General features: G+C 41.1%; 2 protein-coding genes across 3 annotated transcripts in view; one reads left to right on the top strand and one right to left on the bottom strand.

Moving 5' to 3' along the window:
* Window positions 1–13,591, top strand: part of Dtx4 (deltex E3 ubiquitin ligase 4) — a 64,219-nt gene that overhangs the window by 35,968 nt on the left and 14,660 nt on the right. The gene's annotated exons all lie outside the window — the stretch shown is intronic.
* Mpeg1 (macrophage expressed 1) lies at window positions 26–4,435 on the bottom strand. 2 transcript variants are annotated; one of them, XM_027406630.2, is made up of 2 exons: window positions 4,278–4,435; window positions 26–4,000 (listed from the first exon to the last, which is right to left on the bottom strand). In XM_027406630.2, exon 2 carries the CDS (start codon window positions 3,969–3,971, stop codon window positions 1,806–1,808), a length of 2,166 nt encoding a protein of 721 aa, XP_027262431.1. In that variant the 5' UTR covers window positions 3,972–4,000; window positions 4,278–4,435; the 3' UTR covers window positions 26–1,805. The 2 variants fall into 2 exon arrangements, with proteins under 2 accessions (XP_027262431.1, XP_027262432.1); XM_027406631.2 differs by having other exon boundaries at window positions 26–4,036; window positions 4,278–4,434.

Consider the following 13,591-nt stretch of genomic DNA (forward strand, 5'->3'; position numbering starts at 1 on the left):
CAAAAAGAAAGTTTGAAAAACTGGCTAACTTTCCACAAAGATACTGTGATAGTATATTTATTCATGCATAAAATAAAAGTGGCTGTTGGATACATAAAAGAAAAAGAAAGTTGTTAGCTTGACTGAAACATTACAGAATTCACTCAGAACCCACAGGGCACACTTTAATACTGAAAAGGGCAGGTTTGGTGAAGGAGGCTATGGGACCAACCCCTTGTCTGGGCAGTAGGGCAGTAGTAGTTCAAACTCAGCTGTTCACTCCTACCTGTATCTCAGCTGGAAATGGATGAGTAATTCTTCCCACATCCCCAGGGGCTGAGATGCTTGGAGCTCTTCAGAAGAGCCTACTGTGTGCACAGGCCCTTGTTTGTCAACATTAAGGAGAGAACACATTATCTTCCACAGACAATAGCCCACTGATGGTGTGCTGTGGTGAATGGACTCATAATTTCTAAAGCAGCTGTGGGGGAATTTCTATGTTGTAGAGAATTAAATTCGATCTTAAAAATGAGCAAAACCCCAACTACTGCCAGGTGTCAATCATGTATCCTGACAGAGATGCCCCATGGAAGCCATCCTGTAGTTGAAATAAATGTCACAGGGGGTTCTGGATGCCTTTTCCAGTTAACTTAATGACATAACTTTTGTCACATCAGCCCTGCTTCTAGCAGTGAAAACCAGCAAAGCCTAAAGGGACAGAAGGTGATGCTTTCTGTATAGTTTTAGTTTCAGGGAATAAGTAATACTTAAATGGGGGCTTATCTTGGCATTTGCATTTTTTTCACCACTAGGAAAATAAAAGCTTCTTGTTGGAATTTAGGGGATGTTTATGTGTTTGTACCCATACCTGTGATGAGCAGACGGGAAGGAGAAAGAGAAAGGAAGGGTGAAGGAGAGAGAAAAATGAAGGCTACAGAGGAAGGATGAAGAGGAGAGAGAGGGGAAGGGGTTATACATTTGAAATATGAACATGGAACCATAATGCTTGATCTATCCAAAGTACAGCTCCACTTAGTTCCTCGTTTATAATGGCTATTAGTTGACAGATCTAAGAATTCAATTCTAGAATAGTAGCATCGTCTCCAGAACCCCAGGCTTTATCCTTAGTTTGTTACTCATTTCATTACAGTTTCTTCATCACTCATCCCCTAACAGAAAACTGTAAGTTAAAATATTTTCTGAGGACTTGTTAACACTGTTCAGAAGCCCAAGACTGATATAGACTAAATCCTAATTGTGGGGCAGTTGGAGAAAATGGAATTTGTGTAAGCCCCTAGCATGCCTGTGAGATGACTCTGGGAGAGGAAAATCTGTAAATTAACACAGAGTCCTTAAGGCTAAAGGGTAGTGGCTGTGTAGACCTCCTGTGGCATTTCAGGGTCATGTCTGCTTCTTGGTTGTGAAACCCAGAGAGCTTCTTTACGAACAAAATAGAAGTAATGAGGTACTTAGAGCATGAAACCCTTCCGTTCACAAACTGGAAAGCCTTTTGACTTCAGACTAAATTGCTAATCTCCAAATGCAGTCTCCACATTCCTTTTCGTACACATGCATTCAGGTAAAGACAGTTCTGAGAATGGATATGCACCCCCTTCATGCCTTGGTCCCAGTCCAGCTTTTTCTGAATGGATCACCCCCTCCCCTAAACCTCCTTTAATTTCCTGGTGCAGACAAGAAGTCCCACAGCTGTGATACCTGCTTTCTGTTGCAGCTGTCACTTCAGTATTTTGGAATGCGGAAGAGAAAACTGAGTGAAAAGTGTGCTTGAAGCTGGATATGACAGAGACTGTTTCCCTTGGAGACAATTAAGCTGGACTTGGATCGTGTTCTTCTTTAGAGACTGATGATGCATCTGTTGCTAAACTTGCAACCAAACTCTCTCGCTCGTCAATTGCCTGGTATTCCTTCTTCTTGTACTTCCGGATACTGTAGATGGCCAAGGCAATGACAACCCCTAGTGCCATGATGACTGCCAAAGTGATTCCAGCAGCTTCTCCCCCTGACATACCACTGCTGTCCCCATGGATGACTGTCATGGCTCTCCGCAGCTCCAGTGGCTCTCCTAGCTTCCACTGGTTGGTCTGGGGGTCTTTAATCCAGGATCTGGCAGTCTCACTACTGGTCACTATAACGGTGTTGGTGGCAGCTTGGCTCACGAGGGGTGGTTTGGTATAAGGTGGGAGCCTTACAGGAAGCAGAGACCCTCCTGTAAAGATTCCAGCCTTGACACAGTAGGACACTTGGCATCCATCACTGATAACGGCTAGGTGTTGGCTGAAGCCCCCAGGACACTTTTTCAGAGATGGTGCTCCTATATCTTTGGATGTATTAGAATCAACCAGGGGGTTCCCCATTATACAGCTAAAGAATCCACCAAAGGGGACTGAAAACCTGTACCCCAACTCATAATCCAGAGAAACACATACCTTGAGGTTCTCAAACAGGCTCAGTGGAAGGTAGCCGGCTGGGCATGACTGTGCATTTGTCATGGGGTTGATGCTCTTGTCAGTGAAGACTCCCCCAAAGAGAAGTCCTGAGTTTTCAGGTACTTGGCCAGTGGCTGCACACCAGTAAGCCCTAAATTCAGCCCTGGCCACTCGGAAGACATCTTCACACACTGTCTTGCAGAAGATTTTGAGGGTGCATTTCTTTTTGCATTCCAGGCGACTGTAACCCTCCTCATGGTTCTGAGACAGCAAATGGACAGGGGTGTAGCCAGAGGGACAGGAGAAATCACCAGTGAGCAGATTCTTCTGCTCCAGGTTTTGGCAAAGAACATCTCCCGACAGTTCAGTGCATTCCTGGTAAACTCCACCAAAGGTGAAGTTGGTTACTTTCTCATCACAGGAGCCATCATCCATATTGGCTTGAAAATTGAAATTGGGGGAATCAACATTTGTGCAGCCAGGGTGAGTGTTAAAAGTGTAATAGTGTCTCACTGCAGTTTCCACTGTCTTCGACAACTTCTTCACCAAGGGACCTGGCAAGCCAGGCAGTTTGTCAGGCTTGATGAAGAAATGCAGAGGCAAGCCTTCACGGTCTATTGCCACCAGGTGGTTACTGATGCCTTTCTGCCAGGTTTCTAAGGTGATGCCTGGGTAGAATGGAACCCCACCCATGCTCTGCACCCTTGAGTTGGTTCTGTTAGAAAGATAGCTCTTGGTCAAAGCATTCTGGGAAGTGTAGTCCGCCTCAAGTTTGAAGTTCACGATGTTTAAGAAGGCAATCCCAGCAGAGGCAGTTACTGTGTTCTGGCTGTTCTGATTGTCCAGGAGGAAGGAGGACCTTATGTGGTCCTCCTGAACCAGTGCAGCCCCAGCATCCACACTAGTGACTACGTGTGTGCCATAGTTAAGGACCAACAGTTCTGCCAGGTAGGTGGCCATCTTCGTCTGATTTTTCTCTAGCTGGTCACAGATGTCCATAAGTGCCTTCGTAAACCCCAAGCTCAGTTCTGAAGTTGGGCTGTTTTTGACTGTGTAGACCAGGTTTCTTACCTGAACCCTGGTGGTTACAGCTTGGTCCTTTACTTGAAGGGTCTTCATCCTTTGGAACTCAGTAGAGAACTTGCCATTGACTTTGGAGAAAAGGGAGAGTTCTGTGTTGATGGAAAATGAGGTGGTGCTCTGGTAATTCACCCAGGAATCCAGGATTTCTGAGTTCATGTCCAGATTGCTCTCTTTCTGAGGAATGGTAAAGACTTCATCAGGGATGATGTACTGTCCATCCTCTGTCGTCTTACAGTTGGTGTATGTCAAGTCCATCACGCGTCCCATGTCTACATTCCTCAGATTATCCCAGCCACCTCCAGGTAGGACCTCCAAGACAGGTAGTTTTAAGGCATCCTTGCATGTTTGGAATCCAGTCTTAGCTGGCTCTCTGAGAGGCTTGTCTGTTTCAGCATGTGCTGCCATGGTCCAGATGATGGCCAGGGCCATGAAACCTTTCATGGTGCAGACAGTTCCTGCCATGTTCCAGCCCCAAGCATTCACCAACACGACTGGGGCAAGCAGAAAGACAGGAAAGAAAGCAGGTGCTGAAATAGAAATTTCTACAGTTGTCCTAAAAACCATCAGTTCCTCTTTATGCTGCTCTAATTACAAAATAGAGAAATGAAAGCTGATTGGAATATTAGAGACCGTTAGGGCCTTGTAAAAATTCTTCTACACTGGATATCCAAACACACACTCTTTAGCATTTATTCCCCATGTCCTCCACCCTGCCTTTTTTTGCCAAAGTGGCGGATACCCAGTAAAAGCATGGATCCAACATCTTACCTCTTATCTATCAGAAGGCACTGGTCTGGCTTTTTGTTCACTCTGCTTGACTGGTTTTAAAACTTCCTCAGTATTCTCTTGTAGAATCACATTACTAGTTTCATTTTACTGGAAAGGAAATGCAGTCGTTAGTTGCAACTTTGCCCTGATTTACAAACCCCGCCTTCACTAGACAGGCTGCTGTGTCAAGGACAAATCTTAGGTATCTCATTGGCACACTGAAGTTGAAGGCTGTCCTCTGAGGAGGGAAGAATAAAGAACCTCAGATACTTTTGTTTTGTGAGGTCTTGTTACAAGTTCTCACAGTCCTGCTTTGGATATGGAGTTATCAGCGGTCTAGAAAAGCATTCCATTTGCCATATGCTGGGAAATCCCAGCCTGAATTGTCCTGAGCGTTCAGTGTGAGGGTGAGGGCTCCCACACAGGACTGCCTCTCTCCTTTCAGATAGAAATATTGCAGAGAAGACAAAAGCCACACTGTAAATTTTGTTTTACTCAAAGAATATCATGGCTCAGGAGCATATGTATACGTTTGTCTGGTCTTTTGCATGTATGCAGTTTTAAATTAAGCTGTAACTAACCATGCCTTTAACTTTTCCAGCCCATTATTGAGTGTTTATAATCAGAAAAGCTGTTCTTTATTACTCAGGTTAAAAGCACTAACATTCATTTCTTGTATTGCCAGAAAAAACATAATCTTACGAGTTTTCTTCTAGCTCCTTTAGATTTATAATTTAGAGAGATGTATTCTTCCCCCATTGATCAAGTATCAGGACTAAGGAAAGCTCAAATGAATTACATGATTGGTTGGAACAACTGAAGTGGTCTCAGTACATTTTGCTGGCAGCCAGGGACTCAGTCACAGATTCAAAAGCTGCACAAGACTCCCTCAAGAGGCCCCGAATCATTATGTGAGCAAGATGCAAAGCTTAAAAATTTTAAAAAGAATCCCATTTAGCCATAGGTTGGTGCTGTCACCTGTGCACTGGCTGTGAAGATCCCAAGGAACTGAATTATCTCAGGCTGTCAATGAGACAGCAGAGCATTTTTAGACAGAGCAAGGCTGTCCTTCACAGACTGCATCTCTCTAATCACTTTTCAGCCTCCAATGGTGTACTGTAAATCCAGAAAGATCTCACTATGGGTCTGTTCATGCCAAGGTGTTTGGGGAATCAAATTCACACCAGCCTCCAAAGACGTATGGATTTGCAAATCATGTCCAAACTATCCTAAGTGGGAGTTTACAAATAATCAGGGGTTATATATTCATACCTCAGGAGACAGCCCAGAGTTAAAAAAAAAAAAACCTGAGAGTTGAATGCCCTGCAGTAGTACTTGCAATAACTCAGTATTTGTACTCCTCTTCTTCTTCTTCTTCTTCTTCTTCTTCTTCTTCTTCTTCTTCTTCTTCTTCTTCTTCTTCTTCTTCTTCTTCTTCTGAAAAAAAAATAAAAACCTGTTTCACAGACACTCATTTGAAGAAAGCAGTTTCTACTTGTTCTCTCTTTTCTAGATCCTGTTAACAGCTGGGGATGTGTTTCTGTGGGTGCAGTGTGGTATGAGGACCTGAGTTTGGATCCTCATGACCCACCTAAAATGTGGGCACAACAGTGTGTGCCTGTATCCTCCTGCTGGAGAATCCCAGGAGCCTGCTAGCTAGTGAATCTAGCTAAGCTTCAAGTTCAGCAAGAGACCCTGACTCAAAAACTTAAAGTGGGGAAGGAATTCATGAAAGATCCTGATGTCAACCTCTAGCTTTCACAAGTCTTGCATGGGTGAGCTCATCGACACACACACCTTCCTATCACACACACACACACACACACACACACACACACACACACACACTGTTGAGACCTTGATGTCTTGAAGTGAGAGGGCAAAGTAAACACAGACAGCTCTACATTCAAGTCTTTCTAAATTACTAAACATTCGATCACTTTGTATTCTTTTTGCTTTTAGAACAGTTTTCCACTCTTAATGTTACAGAAAAACTGAAGAAATCATATGGACAAAATATTCTACAGATAATACAATTTTTTCAAACAATTTTGATTTAATGAGAAACCCATATGTTATCTTGATGTAGAAAAGTGGTAATAGGCCCTCAGCATGACTCCAGATATGTTTAAATATATAAAATTAAAGGCTTCAACACCAATCCATTTATAGCAATTATATCTGATCAATAGAGTTTTTGAAGCATTTTTTTTACTCCTAATTTTCTAGAGATTCTTTGGTTTTCTTGCTTTTTCAACAAGAGAATGTCTTACTTATTTGAGATTTTTGTTTGTTTTGTTTTGTACTGAATATTTACTAAGTACCAAGTAACAATGGGTGTCATTTTGTACTAAGTAAAACAATTCACAATATAACAGATATATATTTTTAAATTTTTGGTTTTGAGATTACAATTATATTTCTCCATTTCCCCTTCCTTCCTCCAAACCATCCCATATACCTCTTCCTATTCTTCTTCAAATTCGTGGCCTCTTTTTTCACTAGTTGTTATTACATGATTATAAGCATGTAAATATGTACATAAGTATGTACATAAATATAACCTTCTCAGTCTGTATAATGTTCCTTGTATTTATGTTTTCAGGGCTGACTTTTTGGTACTGGGACAAGCAATTGGTGCCCCCCCTTCTTTTTAAAATATCAAATTACTTTTGGCGCTTTCATGTGCCGGGTGGTTGAACACATGGATTTTATGATTCCTTTGCTCAAGGAGGTTCTCTTTGCAGCTGGAACAATGAAACAATGAAAGGAGAAGTGAAAATGATGAGAATTTAGGGCACAACCTTCATTTATATGCCAGGGCTGGAAAGTGGGGCTCAGAATGGGCAGGTAAAGATTTGACTACCGTATCTCACTTCTATTTTTCCTGTTTCACTCCTACCAACAATTTTCTTTGCTTTTTCTTGTACTGAAATACGCACGTAAACATGTTCTCTCCAAATGGCTTCCCTGAGGGAGTGAAGGGCTGAGACTAACCACTGAACTCTGACCTCTAGCAGAGAGAAGCAATTCTTCTACAGGAGGTATGCATCTGTGGGGCTGAAAAGCAATTTCACTTCCTCCAACAAGCAGCAAGAGGGAAGTCACACGTCTGCTTTCTTTCCCAGTATGAACACGTGCAGCTCTTCTGACACTGTCATGAGGAATTAAGTCATGATTCATGTCTGAGGCTCACTTCTGTGAGGACTTGGAGCCTGTCCAGGTGTTTCGGACATAGGTAATCACCAGTGATCTAACTAAGATGGTTGCATTAGCCAGGACTGGCCTACTTTGTTTGTCAGGGATCTGGGAGACCAGTCTGAAACCTGACATACAAGGCATTGATTGCTAAATGGAACCCAAAGCATTGGTACACAGAACAGAGAACTGTGACTTTTGTAGAACCTGGAGTAAACGGTAATGAAAATGGAGGGCCTGTGTGGCACAGAGCGAAATGGCATTTTTTTTTTTTTTTTACTTCCTAGCAGTTGACTTCTAACCTTATATTCTGAGCATTGCTTTGTCAACTCAGAAGAAATTCTTTGCACCAAGTTTGTTTACTAACCACAAAAACAAAACAAAACAAGAACTCAGCGGTTTCATGCTACCCTTTATTGTGGAGGGTAAAAACCGAAGGCACATGGGAAATTCTGCATAGTCATATGTGAAGCCAGAATTTGGCAGCCCAAACCGTTTTAATCTGTTATTTTCCTGAGACAGGGACTCACTGTGTAGCCCTGGCTGACCTGGAATTCTCTTTGTAGACCAAGCTGCACTTGAACTCAGAGCTTCCACCATATTAAAATGGGAGGGAACTTGGATACAGTCTATTGGAGCAAAAACACAGCTTTCACCTCAAAGAGAAAAAGACAGTTTATTCTGGGTTCAAATACAAGTGACCTGGAAACAGATTCGGGTCACTCAAAATGGTAACAATTTCATGAAGTTTTTAAGGTGAAAGAATAAAGACATTCATAAACCAAGGTATTTCTAAAATGCATTGGTGGGAACACCAGGCAGTAGACTTCAGCAACGTTGCACAGTCTTGGCTATAAGACTCAGGTGCTATCTGATGGCAGTCTCTGCCTTTGGGTTGGTAGAAGCCAGGGGTTTGTTTCTACATTCCAAAAGGGATGTCAGCTGATAGTTACAAGGATTAGGTCGAACACGGCGGTAGACGATAAATGGCTGTTAAGGAGATTGATTAGAGATAACTCAAGATAATCACACTCTGGACATGTAACTTTGCATTGCTTACAATTAGAACAGTTGTTGTCAGTCAACTCTGTAGAACCCTCAACACCACTGGCGCAGCCTTTGTTCTGGGAACTTCCGTCCACTGTTTCTGGTTTTGGCCAAACATCGTATTTTTACATGGGAAGGCCAAAGACAGTGTCATGGTCCATGTTGCTGGGAAGGCTGATTCATAAGAGCTGATAGAGATGAGACTGAGTTGGCAGGAAGGCAGAACCTCGAGAGAGAGGGGGAGATAGATGGTAAAGCCATTAAGGGAGAAATCCCTGGTCATTCACCTTGTGCATTTGATACTGTATTATTATATGACGTCCACTAGACATACTATACCTAAAGATAAAATAATATAGATCACAGGATAGCCTAAAGATGTAAAGAGGAAGGGAACATTCATTTTAAACAATCAGTAACTTTCATTTAAAAATATTTATTCATTTATTTTTATGTGCATCCTGAGTGCATAGGCGCCACAGAGTCAAGAGGAGAGTATTGGATCCCCTGACTGACATACAGGCTGAGAACTGAACCTGTGTCCTACGCAAGACCAGTGCTCATAACCAGAGAGGGATCTCCAGCCCCACAGAACCTTCTTTGTACACTAGATTAACTATTCCTCTTGTGTCTACAGCTATTTGTAGTTTGTAACATGTTTTATTTGATGTTTGCTATATTTGACCTGACTTGTTTTCTTTCAATTTCAGTTTTCTGTTGGCAAACTTGATTTTACAGCTCTAATCTCATAAGCAGCGGCCTGTTTTAATATCAGAAAATATTGATCTTTAATATCTGAGTTATTATAGTTGTACCTTATGGATAATAACTAGATCTATCTTATTACCTTGGTATTGTGCCAGATTTTAGTTTGGGAAAGACAATAAAAAGTCACATTATAGAAAACATTAGCCTTCTATATGTATTGCTGCTTTAAATATTCTTTTAAAAATTGCCACTCCACGTACTAAACATTATTAATAACGGAGAGAGAAACAAGAGGTCAGACATGCAGAAAGGAAGATCCACAAGTTTTGTAGGTATAACCAAAGAACATTTCTTATTTTATAACCAGGAAGGAAAATGTTGAAGTCACTTTGTAATTTTTCTCACTTACTTTTTATTGGCAAAATCTTGCTTTTGGGGGGAGTGAAGAGAAGGCTCAGTGGTTAAGAGTGCTAGCAGCTTGATGTGCCATGCTTTGTTCAAGCCTATGGGAGGCCTGCCCCTTTCTAAATGGAGACAGAGGAGGAGTGGGTGGCGAGGAAGTAGATGCAGCCTGGGGGAGGGAACCGGAGAGGAGGAGGGAGGGGAAACTGTAGTCAGTATGTCAAATAAAAGACAAAAGTGTTAATTAAATAAAATAACAATTTAAAAAAGAGTACTAGCTGCTCTTCCAGAGGACCCAGGTTCTATTCCCAGAATCTACATGACCACTCATAACTGGCTGGAAGTCCAGTTTCAAAGGGATCTGAGGCCCTCTCTGACCTCAGTGCACATTGCATGCATGTAGTACATGCCTGTACGTAGCAAAAGCCTCATACACATAAAATTTTAAAAATTAAGCATTGCTTAATTTTGAAAACATGCCTTGCTAATTATACTAAAGGATAACTTAAATATCCATCTATTCTTGTTGTTAAGGGAGTCCAAGAGATACCCCAAATGATATAGATTATTGCCATTGCTCTTGGTTGTTTTCCAGAAAAGGAAAGTAAGACTCTGTTGCTAAAGATACCACACATGGTGGACACAGAGCTTAGAGGAACAGATACGAATCTAACCTGAAAGCCTCCACCCTGAGGAGTATAAAGTTCTTGTAATATTAGAAGGAGCTATGAAAGCTGTCAAGAAAGCAATTGATCATCTTATGTAGCTGTATCAACTACAAACCACAATGCTCATCATTGCAAGATATTCCAAAAGGTCCAGTAGTGGTACTTATATCATGGAGGCAATCAACAGCCACATAATAAGACTTAAGGCTCAGCCAAGTGGTGGTGGCGCATGCCTCTAATCCCAGCACTTAGGAGGCAGGCAGATATCTGTGAGTTCGAGACCAGGCTGGTCTACAAGAGCTAGTTCTAAGACAGGGTCCAAAGCTACTACAAAGAGAAACCGCAAAAAACAAAAAACCAAAAAAAAAAAAAAAAAAAAAAAAAAAGACTTAAAACTTAAGGCTCACTCAATAGTAAAGAATTCACATCAGATACTGTAAACTTGGCTAACAACCCATGCCTTGTGAAACAAAGGAACCTACAGGAGGATTTATTACCTTGGTGTTATGACACATTTTATTTTGGGAAAAGAAATGGAAAGTCACCTTTCCTGTTTTCTAGCTGAGTCCTAAACACTTATCCTTATACCCACAGATAAGTGTGGCTCTTGCCCCTCAGCAAAGAAACTTCATTTTGCAGTAGACAGAGAGCATTACAGAAAGCCACAACTGGACAAAACACAAAAAATAACTGACTGTTCTCCATCCCCCCCATACCACAGAACACAATCCTTAAACCTAAGCTCAGAGGACCTTGCAGAAGAGGGAACAGCAGGGTGTTGCTGTAAGAGCCAAGGGCCAGGACATCTGTTGTAAGACAGTGTTTTCCAAAAGTAGAACAGGAAGTGGATGACTATAGGGAGGAGCCTGTGTATCAGAGAAGGCGGAGGAGCAGAGGTTGAGTATGATCAAAATACATTGTGTGAAATTACAAAGAATTACATTCAAAAGCATTACATTAAAAAGGGGGCTCTAAGAAAAGGGAGAGGCTCTATTGAGGTATGAAGTAGCATGAATATTGTGCCATTGGACACTGATTGCCTTTTGTACGATTTCATTAAAAAATGTTAACTCAAATCCAAATATGCCTAACAGGAGTCAATTTTAAAAGTTGAAGCTATTTCAAGGTTGTCAAAAATCTGAATTTACCATAGGGATTTTATTGCTTTCAATTTGTCTTATCTTAATGTTTTATATTCAGTCGGGCATTGGCGGCTCATGCCTTTAATCCCAGCACTCAGGAAGCAGAGGCAGGCGGATCTCTGTGAGTTCGAAGCCAGCCTGCTCTACAGAGCAAGATCCAGGACAGGCTCCAAAGCAATACAGAGAAACCCTGTCTCGAAACCCCAGAAATAATTAGAGAACTGACAGAACAACTGAAAGCACTAGAGCAAAAAGAAGCAAACTCACCAAGGAGGGGTAGACGCCAGGAAATAATCAACCTGAGAGCTGAAATCAATAAAGTAGAAACTAGAAAAACATTACAAAGAATCAATGAAACAAAGAGTTGGTTCTTTGAGAAGATCAACAAGATAGACAAACCTCTAGCCAAACTAACCAAAAGGCAGAGAGAGAGCACGCTAATTAATAAAATCAGAAATGAAAAGGGGGATATAACAACGGACACTGTGGAAATCCAGAGAATCTTTAGGTCATACTTTGAAAATCTGTACTCCACAAAATTCGAAAATCTAATGGAAATGGACAGTTTCCTGGATAAATATCACTTACCAAAATTAAATCAAGATCAGATAAACAGTTTAAATCGACCCATAACCCCTAATGAAATAGAAGCAGTCATCAAAAGCCTCCCAACCAAAAAAAGCCCAGGACCAGATGGCTTCACTGCAGAATTCTACCAGAAATTCAAACAAGAGCTGATACCAGTACTCCTCAAACTGTTCCGCACAATAGAAGCAGATGGGATATTGCCAAACTCTTTCTACGAGGCTACAATCACTTTGATACCCAAGCCACACAAAGATAAGACTAAGAAAGAGAACTACAGACCGATATCCCTCATGAACATCGATGCTAAAATACTCAATAAAATATTGGCTAATCGAATCCAAGAACATATCAGAAAAATCATCCACCACGATCAAGTAGGCTTCATCCCAGGGATGCAAGGATGGTTCAACATACGAAAAACCATCAATGTAATCCACCATATAAACAAACTGAAAAAGAAAAACCACATGATCATCTCACTAGATGCTGAAAAAGCCTTTGACAAAATCCAACATCCCTTCATGATAAAGATCTTGGAGAGAACAGGAATAACAGGAACATATCTAAACATGATAAACGCGATATACACCAAACCAATAGCCAACATCAAACTAAATGGAGAGAAACTCGAAGTGTTTCCTCTAAAATCAGGAACAAGACAAGGATGTCCACTCTCCATACCTCTTCAATATTGTACTTGAAGTTCTAGCTAGAGCAATAAGACAAGAACAGGGGTTCAAAGGGATACAAATTGGAAAGGACAAAGTCAAACTTTCACTATTTGCAGATGACATGATAGTCTACATAAGTGACCCGAAAAACTCTACCAGGGAACTCCTGGAAATCAACTGAAGCTGATAAACACCTTCAGCAAGGTAGCAGGATACAAAATTAACTCAAAAAAATCTGTAGCCCTACTGTATACAGATGATAAACTCAATGAGAAAGAAATCATGGAAACATCACCTTTCACAATATCCACAAGCAACATAAAATATCTGGGGGTAACACTAACCAAAAAAGTGAAAGACCTGTACAATAAGAACTTTGAGACTTTAAAGAAAGAAATTAAAGAAGATACCAGAAAGTGGAAAGATCTCCCATGCTCTTGGATAGGCAGAATTAACATAGTAAAAATGGCAATCCTGCCAAAAGCAATCTACAGATTCAACGCAATCCCCATCAAAATCCCAACACAGTTTTTCATAGACATTGAAAGAACAATACTCAACTTTATATGGAAAAATAAAAAACCCAGAATAGCCAAAACAACTCTTTACAATAAAAGATCTTCTGGAGGCATCACCATCCCTGACTTCAAGCTCTACTATACAGCTATAGTTCTGAAAACAGCTTGGTATTGGCACAAGAATAGACAGATAGACCAATGGAATCGAATTGAAGACCCAGATATTAACACGCACCTATGAACACCTTATTTTTGACAAAGGTGCTAAATCTATACAATGGAAAAAAGATAGCATCTTCAACAAATGGTGCTGGCACAATTGGATTCGGACATGCAGAAAATTGCAGATTGATCCATACCTGTCACCATGCA

Source organism: Cricetulus griseus, chromosome 3 (assembly GCF_003668045.3).
Source record: "Cricetulus griseus strain 17A/GY chromosome 3, alternate assembly CriGri-PICRH-1.0, whole genome shotgun sequence".
Lineage (NCBI taxonomy): Eukaryota > Metazoa > Chordata > Mammalia > Rodentia > Cricetidae > Cricetulus > Cricetulus griseus.

Coding starts and splice junctions, on each gene's coding strand:
- Mpeg1 (XM_027406630.2), bottom strand. CDS start 3,971: ATGGCAGGAACTGTCTGCACCATGAAAGGTTTCATGGCCCTGGCCATC.